The sequence below is a fragment of the Erinaceus europaeus genome, chromosome 15, assembly GCF_950295315.1.
Source record: "Erinaceus europaeus chromosome 15, mEriEur2.1, whole genome shotgun sequence".
NCBI classification, from domain to species: Eukaryota; Metazoa; Chordata; class Mammalia; order Eulipotyphla; family Erinaceidae; genus Erinaceus; species Erinaceus europaeus.
Window position 1 is genome coordinate 442,584 of NC_080176.1, and position 20,084 is coordinate 462,667.

At 60.0% G+C, this 20,084-nt stretch overlaps 2 protein-coding genes and 1 long non-coding RNA gene across 5 annotated transcripts; all 3 read left to right on the forward strand.

Moving 5' to 3' along the window:
• Nucleotides 1-12,188: 12,188 nt before the first annotated feature.
• On the forward strand, nt 12,189-12,837 carry LOC132533192 (transcription factor Maf-like). The gene is made up of 3 exons (XM_060174085.1): nt 12,189-12,236; nt 12,323-12,556; nt 12,669-12,837. The coding sequence occupies exons 1-3, from the start codon at nt 12,189-12,191 to the stop codon at nt 12,747-12,749; spliced, it is 363 nt and encodes a 120-aa protein (XP_060030068.1). The 3' UTR covers nt 12,750-12,837.
• Nucleotides 12,838-13,350: 513 nt separating this feature from the next.
• Nucleotides 13,351-15,140, forward strand: LOC132532957 (uncharacterized). 3 transcript variants are annotated; one of them, XR_009544862.1, is made up of 3 exons: nt 13,351-13,435; nt 13,819-14,155; nt 14,693-15,140. It is a non-coding gene; the product is annotated as an uncharacterized LOC132532957 (long non-coding RNA). The 3 variants fall into 3 exon arrangements; XR_009544861.1 differs by lacking the exon at nt 13,351-13,435 and having other exon boundaries at nt 13,705-14,155; nt 14,682-15,140; XR_009544860.1 differs by lacking the exon at nt 13,351-13,435 and having other exon boundaries at nt 13,705-14,155.
• Nucleotides 15,141-16,007: 867 nt separating this feature from the next.
• Nucleotides 16,008-16,737, forward strand: PRM3 (protamine 3). Its single transcript, XM_060172270.1, has one exon. It carries the CDS (start codon nt 16,291-16,293, stop codon nt 16,636-16,638), a length of 348 nt encoding a protein of 115 aa, XP_060028253.1. The 5' UTR covers nt 16,008-16,290; the 3' UTR covers nt 16,639-16,737.
• The last annotated feature ends 3,347 nt before the right edge of the window (nt 16,738-20,084 follow it).

Consider the following 20,084-nt stretch of genomic DNA (forward strand, 5'->3'; position numbering starts at 1 on the left):
AGGCTGGGCACCTGGTGTGGCGCCTGGTGGGACAGAGGACCACCCCCCCCCCCAGTCCCCCGGCCCCGTGGCGACAGCAGTCCAGGCCCCGAGCCCTGAGAACCTCTTGATTTTATCTGTATTATTATTTTACCAGAGCCCTGCGCAGCTCTGACTGGTGGTCCCTGGGGCTCCCCCGGTGCTGAGCCATTTGCACGGGTGGGGGGAGGTGTGGTGGTGAGCACAGGCGTTTCTGAGTTCAGCCCCAGCCAGAGATGCTCTGTGACCCCCACCCCCAATACCACCATGTACAAGGGAAGTCGTTTGCAAATTCACTGTGTCATCCTCCCAGTTCTCAGAGCATCCTTTTAAAAAGGTGAATGTGGGCTGTAAATAGCCCAGTGGGACAGTGTGTCGCCCTGCCATGTGTGCGCAGGGTCTGGGTTCGAGCCCATCCCCACCCCCACCCAACACATTGACGGAAGTTTCAGTGCTGTGGTCTTGGTCTCTCTCCCTCTCTCTCCCCCTCTCACTCTTTGCCTTTTTCTGTCTCTGAGAAAGAAAGAAAGAAAAAAAAAAAATTCATCCTGGACTGGTGAAGTCCAGGCAGGAACAATGAACAAAACAAGCAAACGTATTTTTTATTTTTATTAACAAATTCCACACAGTTCCCACCACCAGAGTGTGCTGAGAGGCCCAGCTGTCCCCCAAGTCCGAGGCTCACCCCCTTCTGTGGGGCCATGGGAACCTTCCCTGCAGCAGGGAGCAGGGCCCAGCGGGGGCTGACAGGACTGGCCTGGGGGAATGCTGGCCAGCCACCCCCCCCCCGCCCCACCCTCCCCATGCCTGGAACCCTCTGGAAACCTGCCCATAGCCTCTCCCCTCCCGACAGCTTGTCCTCACCCCACCAGTAGGGCACCCTGCGTCCTCATGCCACTGTCTGTCTGTCTTTGGCACTGTGGTGCTGGGGATTGAACCCAGGGCCTCACACATGCAAAGCATGCACTCTGCCAATGAACTACTCCCCCTCTCCCCCTCCCTCCCCCTCCTTCCCTCTCTCCCCGTCTGTGTCTCCTCCCTCTCTTCTCCCCTTTCAAAGCCAAACTGTCCCTAACAAAGTGAATCCCAGCAAACCCCAGCCAGACCATGCCAAGCAGGGCCCAGCCAGAACCAGCCAGACCCCTTCCCCGCCTCTCCCTCCGGTCTCTCCCTCTCCCTCTCTCCCTCCCTCCTCCCCTTTCTCCCTCCCTCTCTCCCTCCCCCTCCCCTCTCCCTCTCTCTCCTTCTCCCTCCCTCTCTCCTTCTCTCCCCTCTCTCTTCTCCCTCCCTCATTCCTCTCCCCCTCCTTCTCCTCTCCTCCCCTCTCTCCTTCTCTCCCCCCTCCTCCTCCTCTCCCCCCTCTCCCCTCTCTCTCTCTCTCCCTCTCTCTCTCCCTCTCTCCCCTCTCCCTCTCTCTTCTCCCTCCCTCATTCCTCTCCCCCTCCTTCTCCCTCTCTCTCCCCTCCCTCTCTCCTCCCCCCTCCCTTCCTCCTTCTCTCTCCCTCTCTCCCTCCCCCTCTCCCTCCCCCTCACTCCATCTCTCCCTCTCTCTACCTCTCTCTCTCTCTCTCTCTCTCCCCCCTCCTCCCTCCCCCCATCTGCCTGTCTATCTGTGACACACACACATCTCCCTCACAATGGGGGGTGTCCCAGGGCCAGGGCCAGCTGCTCCCAGGGATCAAGGCTTCCTCACGGGGTGCCCACGATACCAGTGGGCCACACACCCGATGGCAAGGGCACATGATGCTGGGCCACCTGTAGACACCCGGCAAACACAGGCCAGCCCTGTGCAGGCTAAGCTGCTCACAGAGACAGCCCACAGGCAGAGCACCTGCCTCCACACAGGGCCCAGCATCGTGCTCCAGGGTCCTGGGTTCAACTCCCTGCACCTCCATCAGCCAGAGCTCAGCAAGGCACTGGGCTCTCTCTCCTTCTTTCATTAAGTGATAATAATAAAAAAGAGAAAAACAGATGCCCAGCCCACTAACCTCCAACTGCCCATCTGGCAGAAGGTCAAGCCAGTCAGGAAAGTGTCACAGCCCAGAGGAACTGAGTTCAGCTAAAAGCAATGGCCAAGCCCACAGACTCTGAGGACAGTGAGGAGGGGACAGGACAGACAGGAGGGGACAGGACAGACAGGAGGGCACAGGACAGACAGGAGGGCACAGGACAGACAGGAGGGCACAGGACAGACAGGAGGGGACAGGGCAGTGAGGAGGGGACAGGACAGACAGGAGGGGATAGGACAGACAGGAGGGCACAGGACAGACAGGAGGGGACAGGGCAGTGAGGAGGGGACAGGGCAGTGAGGAGGGGACAGGACAGACAGGAGGGGATGGGGCAGATAGGAGGGGACAGGACAGACAGGAGGGGACAGGACAGACAGGAGGGGACAGGGCAGTGAGGAGGGGACAGGACAGACAGGAGGGGATAGGACAGACAGGAGGGCACAGGACAGACAGGAGGGGACAGGGCAGTGAGGAGGGGACAGGGCAGTGAGGAGGGGACAGGACAGACAGGAGGGGATGGGGCAGACAGGAGGGGACAGGACAGACAGGAGGGGACAGGACAGACAGGAGGGCACAGGACAGACAGGAGGGGACAGGACAGACAGGAGGGGACAGGGCAGTGAGGAGGGGACAGGACAGACAGGAGGATACAGGACAGTGAGGATGAGACAGGCCCCGACTGACCTGCAATGGAGGCTCTGGGGGAAGAGGAAGAGCCCAGAGCCTGGAGTCTGGGTCCCTGTGACACCCTAGGGCCTGTGTCTCTTAGGTGTCAGGTGGCCGAGTGACTTTCCGTGTAACAGAAGAGGGAGGGGCCGGGGACAGAGCACAGTGGCATGAGTACCAGACTTTACTGCCTGAGGCTGTGAGGTCCAGGTTCAATCCCCAGCACCACCGTCAGAGCAGAGTAGAGCTCTGGGCTCTATCTCCCCTTATCTGTTTCAAATTAAAAGCTAAAACAAGACAGTGGAAGAAATGGAGAGTGAGGCACCCTCACTCTCCATTTGCACCTGGTTAAGCACACAGACCAAGTGCACAGGATGAGGGTTCAAGGCCCAGGCCCCCATCTGCAGGGGAAGCTTCACGAATGGTGGAGCATGTCTGCAGGTGTCTGTCTCTCCCTCCGTCTCCACTTCCCTCTTGATTTGTCTCTATCCAATAAATAAAAAGAAAAACGAAGGGAGGGAGGGAGGGAGGGGGTAGGCAGTGGTGAACCTGGTTGAGCACACCATAAGCAAGGACCCAGGTTCGAGCCCTCTCTCCACCTGCAGAGGGCAAGTTTCTCGGGCTGTAAAGCAGAGCTGCAGGTGTCTGTCTGTCTCTCTCCCTCCGTATTCCCATTCCCTCTCAATTTCTCTTTTTATCCCAAATAAGATAAAATAGCAAAGTTTATTAAAATAAGACCTCACAGCCACAGGGGCTCAAGGCACAAGGAACTGCTCAGATCACACTCTGATTATTACTTCCTCTTGTCCCCTTTATTTGCTTCCTGATGGTGGAGATAACTCATTCAACTCTAAAGAAAGGAAAGACAGCAGTGACCAAAGCAGGAACCACTGCCCCTCACTTTCTCTCAGACAACTGGGAGGACACTGCCTTCAACTCCATCCACTGCCCCTCACTCTCTCTCAGACAACTGGGGGGACACTGCCTTCAACGCCATCCACTGCCCCTCACTCTCTCTCAGACAACTGGGGGGGGGGACACTGCCTTCAACTCCATCCACTGCCCCTCACTTTCTCTCAGACAACTGGGGGGACACTGCCTTCAACTCCATCCACTGCCCCTCACTTTCTCTCAGACAACTGGGGGGGGGGGACACTGCCTTCAACTCCATCCACTGCCCCTCACTTTCTCTCAGACAACTGGGGGACACTGCCTTCAACTCCATCCACTGCCCCTCACTTTCTCTCAGACAACTGGGGGGACACTGCCTTCAACGCCATCCACTGCCCCTCACTTTCTCTCAGACAACTGGGGGGGGGGGACACTGCCTTCAACGCCATCCACTGCCCCTCACTTTCTCTCAGACAACTGGGGGACACTGCCTTCAACTCCATCCACTGCCCCTCACTTTCTCTCAGACAACTGGGGGGACACTGCCTTCAACGCCATCCACTGCCCCTCACTTTCTCTCAGACAACTGGGGGAAAACTGCCTTCAACTCCATCCACTGCCCCTCACTTTCTCTCAGACAACTGGGGGACACTGCCTTCAACGCCATCCACTGCCCCTCACTTTCTCTCAGACAACTGGGGGACACTGCCTTCAACTCCATCCACTGCCCCTCACTCTCTCTCAGACAACTAGGGGGACACTGCCTTCAACGCCATCCACTGTCCCTCACTTTCTCTCAGACAACTGGGAGGACACTGCCTTCAACGCCATCCACTGTCCTCACTTTCTCTCAGACAACTGGGGGGGGGACACTGCCTTCAACTCCATCCACTGCCCCTCACTTTCAGACAACTGGGAGGACACTGCCTTCAACGCCATCCACTGCCCTCACTCTCTCTCAGACAACTGGGGGGACACTGCCTTCAACTCCATCCACTGCCCCTCACTTTCTCTCAGACAACTGGGGGGGGGACACTGCCTTCAACTCCATCCACTGCCCCTCACTTTCTCTCAGACAACTGGGGGGACACTGCCTTCAACTCCATCCACTGCCCCTCACTTTCTCTCAGACAACTGGGGGGGGACACTGCCTTCAACTCCATCCACTGCCCCTCACTTTCTCTCAGACAACTGGGGGGGACACTGCCTTCAACTCCATCCACTGCCCCTCACTCTCTCTTAGACAACTGGGGGGGGGGGACACTGCCTTCAACGCCATCCACTGGCCCTCACTTTCTCTCAGACAACTGGGGGACACTGCCTTCAACTCCATCCACTGCCCCTCACTCTCTCTCAGACAACTGGGGGACACTGCCTTCAACTCCATCCACTGCCCCTCACTTTCTCTCAGACAACTGGGGGGACACTGCCTTCAACTCCATCCACTGCCCCTCACTTTCTCTCAGACAACTGGGGGGACACTGCCTTCAACTCCATCCACTGCCCCTCACTCTCTCTCAGACAACTGGGGGGACACTGCCTTCAACGCCATCCACTGCCCCTCACTCTCTCTTAGACAACTGGGGGGGGACACTGCCTTCAACTCCATCCACTGCCCCTCACTCTCTCTCAGACAACTGGGGGGACACTGCCTTCAACGCCATCCACTGCCCCTCACTTTCTCTCAGACAACTGGGGGACACTGCCTTCAACTCCATCCACTGCCCCTCACTCTCTCTCAGACAACTGGGGGGACACTGCCTTCAACTCCATCCACTGCCCCTCACTCTCTCTCAGACAACTGGGGGGACACTGCCTTCAACGCCATCCACTACCCCTCACTTTCTCTCAGACAACTGGGGGGACACTGCCTTCAACGCCATCCACTGCCCCTCACTCTCTCTCAGACAACTGGGGGGGGGGACACTGCCTTCAACTCCATCCACTGCCCCTCACTTTCTCTCAGACAACTGGGGGACACTGCCTTCAACTCCATCCACTGCCCCTCACTTTCTCTCAGACAACTGGGGGGGGGACACTGCCTTCAACGCCATCCACTGCCCCTCACTCTCTCTCAGACAACTGGGGGGACACTGCCTTCAACTCCATCCACTGCCCCTCACTTTCTCTCAGACAACTGGGGGGGGGGACACTGCCTTCAACTCCATCCACTGCCCCTCACTTTCTCTCAGACAACTGGGGGGACACTGCCTTCAACGCCATCCACTGCCCCTCACTCTCTCTCAGACAACTGGGGGGACACTGCCTTCAACGCCATCCACTGCCCCTCACTTTCTCTCAGACAACTGGGGGGGGACACTGCCTTCAACGCCATCCACTGCCCCTCACTTTCTCTCAGACAACTGGGGGGGGACACTGCCTTCAACGCCATCCACTGCCCCTCACTTTCTCTCAGACAACTGGGGGGGGACACTGCCTTCAACGCCATCCACTGCCCCTCACTCTCTCTCAGACAACTGGGGGGACACTGCCTTCAACGCCATCCACTGCCCCTCACTCTCTCTTAGACAACTGGGGGGGGACACTGCCTTCAACGCCATCCACTGCCCCTCACTTTCTCTCAGACAACTGGGGGGGGGGACACTGCCTTCAACTCCATCCACTGCCCCTCACTTTCTCTCAGACAACTGGGGGGACACTGCCTTCAACTCCATCCACTGCCCCTCACTTTCTCTCAGACAACTGGGGGGACACTGCCTTCAACGCCATCCACTGCCCCTCACTTTCTCTCAGACAACTGGGGGAAAACTGCCTTCAACTCCATCCACTGCCCCTCACTTTCTCTCAGACAACTGGGGGGACACTGCCTTCAACGCCATCCACTGCCCCTCACTTTCTCTCAGACAACTGGGGGACACTGCCTTCAACTCCATCCACTGCCCCTCACTCTCTCTCAGACAACTAGGGGGACACTGCCTTCAACGCCATCCACTGTCCCTCACTTTCTCTCAGACAACTGGGAGGACACTGCCTTCAACGCCATCCACTGTCCCTCACTTTCTCTCAGACAACTGGGGGGGGGACACTGCCTTCAACTCCATCCACTGCCCCTCACTTTCTCTCAGACAACTGGGAGGACACTGCCTTCAACGCCATCCACTGCCCCTCACTCTCTCTCAGACAACTGGGGGGACACTGCCTTCAACTCCATCCACTGCCCCTCACTTTCTCTCAGACAACTGGGGGGGGGACACTGCCTTCAACTCCATCCACTGCCCCTCACTTTCTCTCAGACAACTGGGGGGACACTGCCTTCAACTCCATCCACTGCCCCTCACTTTCTCTCAGACAACTGGGGGGGGACACTGCCTTCAACTCCATCCACTGCCCCTCACTTTCTCTCAGACAACTGGGGGGGGACACTGCCTTCAACTCCATCCACTGCCCCTCACTCTCTCTTAGACAACTGGGGGGGGGGGACACTGCCTTCAACGCCATCCACTGGCCCTCACTTTCTCTCAGACAACTGGGGGGACACTGCCTTCAACGCCATCCACTGCCCCTCACTCTCTCTCAGACAACTGGGGGGACACTGCCTTCAACTCCATCCACTGCCCCTCACTTTCTCTCAGACAACTGGGGGGACACTGCCTTCAACTCCATCCACTGCCCCTCACTTTCTCTCAGACAACTGGGGGGACACTGCCTTCAACTCCATCCACTGCCCCTCACTCTCTCTCAGACAACTGGGGGGACACTGCCTTCAACGCCATCCACTGCCCCTCACTCTCTCTTAGACAACTGGGGGGGGGGACACTGCCTTCAACTCCATCCACTGCCCCTCACTCTCTCTCAGACAACTGGGGGGACACTGCCTTCAACGCCATCCACTGCCCCTCACTTTCTCTCAGACAACTGGGGGGACACTGCCTTCAACTCCATCCACTGCCCCTCACTCTCTCTCAGACAACTGGGGGGACACTGCCTTCAACTCCATCCACTGCCCCTCACTCTCTCTCAGACAACTGGGGGGACACTGCCTTCAACGCCATCCACTACCCCTCACTTTCTCTCAGACAACTGGGGGGACACTGCCTTCAACGCCATCCACTGCCCCTCACTCTCTCTCAGACAACTGGGGGGGGGGGACACTGCCTTCAACTCCATCCACTGCCCCTCACTTTCTCTCAGACAACTGGGGGACACTGCCTTCAACTCCATCCACTGCCCCTCACTTTCTCTCAGACAACTGGGGGGGGGACACTGCCTTCAACGCCATCCACTGCCCCTCACTCTCTCTCAGACAACTGGGGGGACACTGCCTTCAACTCCATCCACTGCCCCTCACTTTCTCTCAGACAACTGGGGGGGGGGGACACTGCCTTCAACTCCATCCACTGCCCCTCACTCTCAGACAACTGGGGGGACACTGCCTTCAACGCCATCCACTGCCCCTCACTCTCTCTCAGACAACTGGGGGGACACTGCCTTCAACGCCATCCACTGCCCCTCACTTTCTCTCAGACAACTGGGGGGGGACACTGCCTTCAACGCCATCCACTGCCCCTCACTTTCTCTCAGACAACTGGGGGGGGACACTGCCTTCAACGCCATCCACTGCCCCTCACTTTCTCTCAGACAACTGGGGGGGGACACTGCCTTCAACGCCATCCACTGCCCCTCACTCTCTCTCAGACAACTGGGGGGACACTGCCTTCAACGCCATCCACTGCCCCTCACTCTCTCTCAGACAACTGGGGGGACACTGCCTTCAACTCCATCCACTGCCCCTCACTTTCTCTCAGACAACTGGGGGGGGGGGACACTGCCTTCAACTCCATCCACTGCCCCTCACTTTCTCTCAGACAACTGGGGGGGGACACTGCCTTCAACGCCATCCACTGCCCCTCACTCTCTCTTAGACAACTGGGGGGGGGGCATTGTCTTCAACTTCATTTTATGTTTTTTTTTCACCGCTGCCAGGATCACGCCCCGGCCTCCCACAGAAGGCCTGCACTCCAGAGCTGAGCCCCCCACCCCCAACCCCAGGGTCCCAGGACCTCTCAGGGTCTAGGAGGACCCCCCCCCACCCCACCGCCAGTGTCACTGACAGCCCAAGGATGCCCTGCAGATAACCCCTACCATATGCTCCAGTGCCCTGAGCTGAGAGAGACGTCTTGAGGGCCCACCCGGGCTGTGGAGGACAGCCTGCAGACAGATTCTCCTGCCTGAGGCGCCAAGGCCAAGGATTGTCCCCAGCTCCACCATCAGACCAGGCAGGCAGCGCAGGGTAAAACAAAGCCCAGTAAGCACTGTCCCTTCTGTCAGGGAGGCCGGGGCTCAAGCTCACACAGCCTTGGCCTCTCCGCTGACATCCCCCAGCTCCAGCGGGCTGTGGGTGGCATTGTGACATCACACCTGGTGACTTGGCCTCAGGGGACAGTTCTGCTGCTGCTTATGCCACTGAAGAGTGCCCAGGGCCTAGTGCTCCCCTAGCCCCGTCCCCGTCCCGGGCCCTGGCACCTGCAGGGTGTGGGTGTGGGGAACACCACCATTCAAGGGGCTTCCACTAATGGCCGTCGGGCACCGCAGCCCCAGGACCCCGATTCCCAGCAGCTGACACACCACAGGGCTACAGGCCTCTCCTGCCCGGCCTCTGCTGAGCCTGGTCCCACCCACAGCTGCTTCCTGCTGGGGTCTCCCAGCTCCTGGCAGGGGGCAACAGCCCCCCCCCCCCCAAATCTCATGCCATTTGTAGCCTGATGCAGCTAGAAGGTGACCCACAGGCTCGTGGGCCCCTGGGAGACACCAGACCAGCTCGTGGGAGCAGACACAGAGAGGCACTGCAGGGCCAAGGCCGACACAAGCAGGGGCTGGTGGGCACACACCTGGTAGAGTGCATACATTGTCATGAGCAAGGACTAGGTTCAGGGCTAGGGTGACAGCTCATTAGTTCTGCTAAAGACTCCTGCCTTGGGCTCCCAGGTCCCAAGCTTAATCCCTAACTCCACCATCAGCCAGAACAGAGCCAGGCTCTGGTCTTTCTGAATTTTTCTCTCTAAATACAAGTTTAAAAAAAAAAAAAAAAACCCTGAAAATTCCCTTTAAAAAAAAAAAATCCAGGTTCAAGGCCTCCCACCTTCAGGAAGGAAGATGGAGGTGGCCTGGTGACAGGAAGCTTCACCTAGCAGCCAGGGAGTTGGGGAGGTGGCTCAGCATGAGAGCACAGGGCTTGCAAGCCTGAGTTGGATCCCTGGCACCGGTGATGCCTGAGCAATGCTCTGGTTTTCTTTCTTTTTAATTTATTTCATTCTGTTGCCCTTGTTTTTTATTATTGTTATTGCTGTCATCATTGTTGGATAGGACAGAGAGAAGTGGAGAGAGGAGGGGAAGACAGAGAGGGGGAGAGAGAGACAGACACCTGCAGACCTGCGTCACCGCCTGTGAAGCGACTCCCCTGCAGGTGGGGAGCCGGGGGCTCGAACCGGGATCCTGATTCCGGTCCCTGCGCTTTGTGCCACCTGCGCTCAACCCGCTGCGCTACGGCCCCACTCCCTGCCCTAGTATTCTTTTTTTTTTTTTTTTTTTTCTACCAGAGCACTGTTCAGCTCTGGCTTATGGTGGTGCGGGGGATTGAACCTGGGACTTTGGAGCCTCAGGCAGGAGAGTCTGTTTACATAACCAATTATGCTATCTACCCTCCAGCATATGCCCTGGTTTTCTAATAAAAATACAAAGAATGCGGTAGTTGGGTGGTAGTGCAGCAGGTTAAACGCAGGTGGCCCAAAGCGCAAGGACCGGTGTAAGGATCCTGGTTCGAGCCCCCGGCTTCACAGGTGGTGAAGCAGGTCTGCAGGTGTCTTTCTCTCCCCCTCCTCTCTCCACTTCTCTGTCCTATCGAACAATAACGACATCAATAATAACTACAACAAGGGCAACAAAAGGGAATAAACTAAAAAAATATAATTTAAAAAATATATACAAAGAATGCATCTCTCTCTTGGTCATATAGCAGTCTCAGTGCCCAGAATGGTGTCTGGTACATAACATGCTCATTTAAAACCCAAATGAAGGCAGGGAAGATGGCACAGGGGTTCTGCCAAAGACTCTCCTGCCTGAGGCTCTAAGGCCCCAGGTTCAATCCCCAGCACCATCATCAGCCAAAGCTGAGCACGGCTCTGGGGAAAATTAATACTAGAACCCAAATGAATGTGTGGTCTAGCCGGGCCCCGACATCTGGTGTCAGGTCACCGGGCCCCATGTCTGCCCCCTTCTCAGCCTTCTCCCAGTCACACTGCTCCCGTGTGGCTGGTCACTCCTGACTCTTTAGAGAGAGGACAACCACACACTGATGTGAGACTGTATCAACAGCAGGGGAGAAACACACATTTTATTAACACACCAGGAGAGCCGGAGTCCCCCCTGGCACCTGGGATGCCAGGCTCCTCTTGCTCCCCAGCCCAGTGCCCTACTCACTGCACCACCCACCATATGTATGAGGATTTTGCTGATGAGACAAAATGGTCCATGTGCTGCCAGGGACTGAACTCGGGCCCTCAGGCTCTATCCACTGGTCACCTCCCAACAACTTTTTAAAAAATTTATTGAGAGATTAATGTTTTACATTCCACAGTAAATATAGTAGTTTGTACATACATAACATTCCCCAGTTTTCCATATAACAATACAACCCCCACTAGGTCCTCTGTCATCCTTCTTCTGTATTCTCCCCACCCACCACCCACCCAGAGTCTTTAACTTTGGTGCGATACGCCAACTTTTTTAAAAAATATATTTTATCCCCTTTTGTTGCCCTTGTTTTATTGTAGTTATTGTTATTGATGTTGTCGTTGTTGGATAGGACAGAGAGAAATGGAGAGAGGAGGGGAAGACAGAGGGGGAGAGAAAAAGACACCTGCAGACCTGCTTCACCGCCTGGGAAGCGACTCCCCTGCAGGTGGGGAGCCGGGGGCTTGAACTGGGATCCTTACGCCGGTCCTTGCGCTTTGTGCCACCTGCGCTTAAACCGCTGTGCTACCGCCCGACTCCCTCCAGCTACTTTTTAAAAGAATATTTTATATATATATATATATATATATATATATACATGTTAACTGCCACCAAGGTTATCACTGGATCTTGGTGCCTTCACAATGAACCTACTATGCCCAGTGGTCATTTATTTAATTAATTAATTAATTTTAATATTTATTTATTTATTCCCTTTTGTTGCCGTTGTTTTATTGTTGTAGTTGTTGATGTCGTTGTTGGATAGGACAGAGAGAAATGGAGAGAGGAGAGGAAGACAAAGAAGGGGAGAGAAAGACAGACACCTGCAGTCCAGTTTCACCGCCCGTGAAGCGACTCCCCTGCAGGTGGGGAGCCGGGGGCTCGAACCGGGATCCTTACACTGGTCCTTGTGCTTAGCGCCACCTGCGCTTAACCCGCTGTGCTACCACCCGACTCCCTTATTTTCTTTTTAAAAACTTATGACGAGAATTTGAGAGGAGATGGGGAGAAAGAGAGACCTGCTGACCTGCTCCACCGTTCATGAAGCAAGCAGGTGGAGAGGGGGACTCGAACCCGGGTCCTTGCAGGGGTGCCACCACCCCATCCCCAAGAATTCACTTGGCGGCCCTGAGGATGACATTGCCTCCGCGGGTCACTCTGCTGAATGAAAGGCCACTCGAGGTGGGGCGGCCGCTGCCTCTGCCCCGCCCGGCCCTCCCGGCCCCGCCCGGCCGCCGCCCTCTCTGTGAGGCGGGAGACCCTCACAGTGCCCGGGCGGGGCCCCCGTCTATAAGAGCGGCGGGCGGCCGGGCCCCAGCCACCACCAAGTTCCACCTGCTCACAGGCCGGCCGACTCCCCGGACCCCTGCCAGCGGCTCCCAGCATGGCCAGGTACCGCTGCTGTCGCAGCCAGAGCCGCAGCCGCTGCTCCCGGCGCCGCTACCGCCGCCGGCGCTGCCGCAGGAGGAGGAGGAGGAGCTGCAGGAGGCGCAGGAGGAGAGGTGAGTCACCCAGGCCCTGCCCAGTGCCCGCCGCCCGCTGCCCGCCGCCCGCCACCTGCTGCCCGTCAGCCCTCGCCCGGCCTGCCTCTCACTCTCCATCCCTCCCCCGCAGCGTGCTGCCGCTACAGGTACCGCCGGTACTGACCGGATGCTGCCCACCGGCCGCCTCCCCGAAGACCCTCAGTCAGCATGAGCATGCCACCACCCCGCCCCCCACCGTGCAGCCAACAGGAGCCTGCTAGCCAACAATGCCGCCTGTCACAATAAATGTTGAAAAAACACCCTCTCTCGCCTGTGCTTGCGGACGGGGCAGGGACGGGGCAGGGACGGGGCGGGCACGACAGGATGGGACGGGAAAGTGGGCACAGGGGACAGGATGGGGCAGGGGGCAGTGGGCAGAGGACAGGGTAGGGGACAGTGGGCACAGGGGGCAGGATGGGACAGGGGACAGTGGGCACAGGGGGCAGGATGGGACAGGGGACAGTGGGCACAGGGGACAGGATGGGACAGGGGACAGTGGGCAGAGGACAGGACAGGGGACAGTGGGCACAGGGGACAGGAAGGGACAGGGGTCAACGGGCACAGGGGATAGGATGGGACAGGGCAGTGGGAAGGGGACAGTGGGGACAGGACAAGGGACAGTGCACTGGGTGGGCACAGGGGATGGGGCGGGAGGGACAGAGGGCACAGGGGACAGTGGGCTCTGCGGACAGGGTAGGGGGACACAGGACTAGAGCCTGTTGCCCGCTGTCCTGGGGGACTTGGTGGGGGGACAGGAGCTCCCCCCTACAGCAGAACCCCCGGAGCCAGTCACAGCACCCCTGCCCAGGACAGTCAGGCTGGGCCTGCCCTGCTGACCCCTCCACTCGGGCTCCACAGGTGCTGACAGGTGTGGGGAGGGAGACCGGGCAGGAGGCAGGGTCAGTCTGACCACTGGGTCAGTACTCTTGCTGGCCCCATGCTGCCCCTCAGGGCTGTCCCTGCTGAGCTCCCCAGGCTGGCCTTCTACACCCAGTGACCCTCTAGGGCACTCAAGACCACACCCGGGACCCTCCCACTAGAGAAGCAGGTCCCCCAGCCCAGATGACCAGGGGCTGACTGTGCCCTCAGACCCACAGCCCTGGTGCCCTGGCTACTGGACCGACCACCTCCCCGGGCCGGTGTCCCATTGCACAGGCTCCAGAGGCAGGTCTGGGGAAGGCCTGAGTCTCTCTCCCAGGGTGGCCGTGAGCAAGCCAACACCTGAGCCTGTGTCCCCACAGAGACGGTGTGACACCCAGGCGCCCAGTCCAGCAGAGCTACACAGGTCGGTGAGACGGCTCAGCTGGACAGTGAGTGAAACCCAGGTTCGAGCCCAGCCCCTGCCGCACAGGGACAAGCTTCGGGGATGGGGACTGTCTATGGGTGCCCTCCCTCTCCCAACTTTTTCCCCAGAGCCCAGCTGAGCTCTAATTGATGGTTGTGCCAGGGACTGAACCTTGGGGCCTGGGAGCCTCAGGCAGGGGAGTCCCAGTGCTGTGTCCCATGCTCTGCAGTTCTCTATCTGAAGCCCTGGTGATGACAGAAGAAACCCTCAAGGCCAGTCAAATCTGTGGACAGGTGAGCAGTGCCTATCCCCCCCCCATCCCCCCCCACACAGGAGGCTGAAGCCCAGGCCGCAGCAGAGCCCCACAGCTGGAGAAATAAAAATACAGGGCAGACGCATGAGGGCGGCCGGGGGTCTGCTCAAATCCCCCTTGTCCCCCGAGACTCGCTCCCCACAAGCCAGGGCATGCGATGGAGCCGGGACCTCGAGGCAAGGCCTGCCCTCTGCTACTGCCAAGGTTTGAGTTCTGCTTGAACCAGAGCCGGGGACTGAACCTGGGGCTTTGGAGCTCCAGGCAGGAGAGTCTTTAGCAGGACCCTGTGCTGCCTGCCTGGCCTTTAAATGAATTTAAGACGATTCGACTTTTTATTCATGTATTTCCCCAGCCTGCCCAGCTCTGGCACGCACGGTGGTGGGGACCAATCCCGGGACCTCAGCCGGCAACCCAGAGCTTGGTCCATGAGGCAGAGGGCCGGGGGCGCAGGGTGGGGACAATGGGGGGGTGCGGCCGCCGGGTCACAGTGGGCCCCCCTTTAAAAGCGGGTGCCCAGGGCCCCCCTGCAGACGGCCCCACGTCACCGGGAGAGCAGCGGGCCTGAGCACCCACGGCCCAGACAGCAACATGGTGGCCCAGCACGTGCGGGCCCGGCAGAGTCCCCAGCAGACGACGGGGCAGCAGGGCCAGGCTCAGGAGGAGCCGCGGGGTGACCGCAGGGCCCGCCGTCCCCGCCCCCGACCCCGCAGGAGGCCCTATCGCAGCTACTCTGGGGCCCGGCGCCGTGGCCGCCCAGGCAGACGCAGGAGGCTACGCAGGGCCGGGGGGCCACTCCGGCGGCTGCAGAGGAGGGCGGCCAGGGTGTCCTGAAGCCGTGTCCGGAGCAGACGTCACCGCTGAAGCCGCAGGCCCTGCACCCCCTCCAGTGCACGGCCACCCCCATCAAAAGTCATGAAATAAAATGGGCAAAAGTCATGAAAATAAAAGCTCGATCAGAAACATCACAGCATAGCCGTGTCTGTCAGCACATGTGGGAGGCAGGGCCCCAGGTCGCCCAGGATGATGTAGGACGCTGTGGGGGCAGTAAGGGGACCCAGGTCACCCAGGACGCTGTGGGGGGCTAGGAGGCGGGAGGCAACTCCAGGTCACCTCAGGGTGCTGTGGGGGTGGAGGGAGGGAGGGGAGACCAGGCTGTGAGGAGAGGGACAGACCATGTGAGCATATCCAGGGTTCTATTGTGAGTCTGGTCCCTAGGTGATGTCTGGCAAGAGTTCAGGCCGAGCCTCCCCCAAGTCAGCCCCTGAGTCACTGGGGAGCCAGCCAGCCCCAGCCTGTGGGCCTTCAGGATGCTGGACACCTGAACAGAAGAGTCCACAGAAGAGACATCCCAGCACTGAGAGAGGGGAGAGGTGCTCTGTCTCCCTGTCTCTCCCGTGGCGTCTCTCCCTGTCTCTGTATGGGTGCTGTGGCTGGGTCACAGTGGAGACACTGTGCTGAGAGCAGGCCACATAGAGCCACCCAGCCAGTGTCAGGACCCGGAGGGCAGGGCTGTCCCCTGCTCCCGTGTCCAGGCCTGCTGTGGGTGGTCCCTCGTGAAGGCCGCCAGACCCCTAGCTCACCCCCTTCACCATCACTGAGGGAGCTGAGGCCACACTGAAGGCAAAGTCCCAGCTGTCCCCTCCCATGGGGGCAGGGGGTGGTCAGGCACAGTAGGAGGGTCACCTAGAGAGAGGGCAGGCAGGCACTTGAGTCTGCAAGGCCAGTGTGAGGAGGACTCGCCCCAGGCCTGCCACCTAGAGAGAGGGCAGGCAGGCACTTGAGTCTGCAAGGCCAGTGTGAGGACTCCTCGCCCCAGGCCTGCCACCTAGAGAGAGGGCAGGCGGGCACTTGAGTCTGCAAGGCCAGTGTGAGGAGGACTCGCCCCAGGCCTGCCACCCTTGGGCTCAGACAGGAAGAAGCATGTCGGGGGACAGCCCATAGCACCCCACCCGGCATCAGCACCCAAAGACCTCTGTAACCCACCCCAGAGGGCCACCACACGGCCTCCTCCACTGCTCCCTGGCCACGGCAGGCTGAGGCGGGTGGCCCTCTGTGACATCAGCGCTGCCCCTGCAGTCCCCCACAGCCCCCATCCGGCAGAGAGCAGCGAGCGTCATGGGTTCCCGCTGTGCCAAGCTGGGCACGGGGCCTGGCCGCAGCCACGTGTCCTCCATGAAGAAGCTGGTGGCCTGCGTGAGTCAGGACAACTTCTCCCTGTCCTCGGGCGGCGAGGAGGAGGAGGAGGAGGAGGAGGAGGAGGAGGAAGAGGAGGAGGCAGCGGTGGCGGCGGAGCCCGAGGCGGGGGAGGAGCAGGAGGACGGAGACGAAGAGGAGGAGGAGGACGAGGGGGATGAGGAGGAAGAGGAGGAGGACGAGGAGGAGCTTCCCCTGCAGGGCAAGCTGCTGCTGATGGAGCCGGAGCGGCAGGGGGCGCCCCCAGAAGCCAAGCCCGGGCCCCCGTAGAGCCCCTGACCCCCACACAGGCTGGCGGAGGCCCCAGAGTGTTCCCGGGAGGACTTTGCCAATTGTCACTACACAATAAACCCCTGGAGGACTCGCCCACTCTCCTGCCTGGGGCACCTGGGCCCATTGGGGGGGTCTGAGCAGACAGCTCACCATGGCTGGGGGCCACTGACCCTCCTGGGCCCCTGAGCTAAGCGTGAATTCCTGTGCTGTCAACAGGATTTGTTTCTAGTAGTAGGAGTAGTAGATTTATTTATTTTTACCTCCAGGATTCTTGCTGGGGCTCGGAGCCTGCACTACCAATCCATGTTCTCCTGGAGGCCATGTTCCCCATTTTTTGCCCTTATTATTGTTGTTGTCATTGCTGCTGCTGCTGTTGGATAAGACAGAAAGAAATGGAGAGAGGAGGGGAAGACAGAGAGGGGGAGAGAAAGACAGACACCTGCAGACCTGCTTCACCGCTTGTGAAGAGACGCCCCTGCAGGTGGGGAGCCGGGGGCTCGAACCAGGATCCTTACGCCGGTCCCTGCGCTTTGAGCCACGTGCGCTTAACCCGCTGCACTACCGCCTGACAACCAGTCAACAGGGTTTATTTAAGGAGGGAGGGGAAGAGGGCTAGGTGAGAGGGAGGGAAGGGGGGACTGAGCCTCAGGCCCGGGTCTGCAGCAAGTCCTGTGCTCTCTCTGCTGAGCCCCATGGCCTCCTCTATTTTGATTTCTGTTTCTTTCCTTAGCTCCGGCTGACAGGCTGGGCTGGACCCAGGACCTGGGAGCCCCAAGTGGGAGTCTGGAGTGAAGGCTCTGTGCCTCCCAGGATGTTCCCCTGAGGAGCACTGGGGGTGGGGGACAGAGGGAGCCCCTGTCCCGAGACTCACGCCAAGGCCTTGGGACTGTGCACAGGGGATCCCCCCCACCCCATGAGTCTCTCTCAGGACTGTCCCCCTCAGCTCCCTGTCACTGTAGCATCACTCAGACTGGGCCGGGGGAGGCGGGACACAGAGGGAACCAAGGGTCAGAGAGGGGAGGGGAGGCCAAGTGCGGCAGACAGCCCAGACAGCCGGCCGGACTGGCGCCCCGGGTACAACCCCTGTGCCAGCACCGCCAGTAGCCAGAGCCGAGCGGGGCTCCTGCTGAGTGAAGGGGCTGGGGGGCGGTTTCTCCAGGAGAGCACACCCCGTCCTGAGGGTGAACACCCTGGTTCCAGCACCTGCCAGGTGGCCGACTGGTGTGTCGCCTCTCTCCGTCACACTGTGTTTCTTAAATTATGCCGGTCAGCCAGCAGGTGTGGAGCCCAGGGATGCTCTGGTCACCACATGCAGACAGTACACTCACACTCACACTCACTCACACTCACACTCCTGCTGGTCACAGGCTCCATCTCACTTGCCCCACTGGCAGCCCCGGAGGTGGCTCAGTGGCTAGAGCAGGGGACTTGCTGCCTGAGGTCCTTGTCCTGGCCTGGCCTGAGCCAGAGCCACTCGGAGCCCCCCCCCCCCCGCCCTTCACTGTTTCTTGTGAAATAGATCTGAAAAGATGGTTCTGCCCACTGTCCCAGTCCACAACCCCAGGCGGTGTGGCTCTCAGTTGGCGAGGGCCCCCGCGCTGCCCATAGAGGGAGGAGTCTTGGGTGATCCCAGGGTGACCCTCCAGTGACCCCAGGCAACCCCTGGGTGATCCTGCAGCCCCCCAGCAGGGTGGGGACAGGCTGTGTCCTCAGAGATTCCCCTGTGTCACAATGGGCCGGGCTGTACAAGTGGTCGGGGCTCGGGGCCGGCGTGTGTAGGGAGCAGGAGGCCTTAGCCCATCCGGCACGGCTGCCATGGACACCAAGACTCAGATGCTGCCCGGCACCCAGCTACATGGCCCCTGCAGCTGCCCCCACTGCCAGAAATGCTGCGGCCACCAGGGCCCTGGGCCCACCACCACACCGCACGGCCCGGCGGTCCGTGGCGCAGAAGCAGACCCCACGGCACAGCCCGGAAGAGGAAGGCCGGCAGGAGGCGTGGACAGGGTGAGCGGGCCCAGGGGCGGGGGCAGGACTGACAGGAGCCGGGCAGAGGGTGGCTGGGTGGTGGGTGTCTGATGCATGGTGGAGGGGTGAGGGAGGGAGGGTTGGAGGAGGGATGGAGCGAGCTGGAAGCCACTGCGCTGGCGGGGTGGGTGGGGGCCTGTGCGGGGCTCATGGGTCACACACTGGCTGGGCCAGGTGGAAGTGAGGGAGGGCAGGGTGGGGGGCCGGGGTTAGTCAGGAATGCTGAGGTGGCTGCCAGCCAGTGGGGAGGATGGACGGACAGATGGAGTGACTGAGTGGACGGTGAACAGATTTGGCCTGGGAAGAGGAGGGTGCCCACACGCACTGAAGACTCGGCACAAAGCATGGCCGCACTGGCTGCTGGTGTGACCGCAGGAGGGGTAACATCAGGGGATCTAGGTCTCACCGCCTCCCCTGCACTCCCTGCCCCCTGCCGCAGGATGGAAGCAGCTGGCCGAGAGGACACCCCAAATTCCTGTGGAGACCACGTATGTGGGCGGCGTCACACATGGACACGAGGCCACTGTGGCTCCCAGGCGGTGCTTATGGCCTGTGTCCTCATTTCAGGGCTCTCTTGCGGCGGGGGGGCGGGGGCTCTGTCTGGACGCACAGGGTGGGTCATGGCGGGCCTCAGTTAGCGACTGGCCAAGTGCAAGGACAGGCTGGTGGACACAGTAGGGCTTCCTCTGTCCCTCTGCCCACAGTTCAGCCACACACGGCAAAGCAGGGCGGCACTCTGCCAAGTAGGGTCACGGGGACAGCACCCTGCTGCCTCGGAAGGAAGGGGCCCTTAGGTGTGGCTGGCAGGGGTAAGGGGCAAGAGGGGCAAGGCCCAGCCAAGGCTACCAGGAAGGGGGGCCAGGACACGCCCAGAGTCGGCATGAGGACAGAACCCCAGAGACCGCCAGATAGCACGGCGGTCTGGCAGAAGTAGCTGGGGGCAGGGGGGTGAATGGAGCCCTGGCAGGCCAGTCCTTCTGGCCCCTCTGGCCCCACACTCCGCCACGCGGCCTTGGGGTCACAGTGAGCATTGGCGAGGCATGGGGGGGTGGCATCTGCAGGCAGGAGAGGAGCCCAGGAACCACATGGCCGGAGAGGGCTCTCACTCCACCACTCAAGGACCTGGGTTTGAGTCCCTGGCCGTCACAGGGGCGTCCCAAGCAGGAAACCAAGGGCAACTCTGTGAGCAAGGCAGTGTCTCCTCCGCAGATGAGGGTGTGTGAGCTGCGGGCAGCTGGGGCAGTGTTGAGGGTGTCTGGGCCTGCAGGACCCCCTCGGCTGAGCCCCCCAGAAGCCCTCCTGCTCCCAAGCAAAGGTCCCCACCCACCCCTCTGCACTCCGGTCCCCCCACCAGGTGCACCACAGACACACAAGCCAGCGCCCAGCAGAAGGCAGCACGCGGCGGGCACCCACGG

Bases quoted from the DNA above. Each gene is read 5' to 3' on its own strand.
- LOC132533192 (XM_060174085.1), top strand. From the start codon at position 12,189: ATGACATTGCCTCCGCGGGTCACTCTGCTGAATGAAAGGCCACTCGAG. The intron at 12,237-12,322 runs GTGGGGCGGCCG...AGACCCTCACAG, and splicing joins TGAATGAAAGGCCACTCGAG to TGCCCGGGCGGGGCCCCCGT. The intron at 12,557-12,668 runs GTGAGTCACCCA...CCTCCCCCGCAG, and splicing joins CAGGAGGCGCAGGAGGAGAG to CGTGCTGCCGCTACAGGTAC.
- PRM3 (XM_060172270.1), top strand. From the start codon at position 16,291: ATGGGTTCCCGCTGTGCCAAGCTGGGCACGGGGCCTGGCCGCAGCCAC.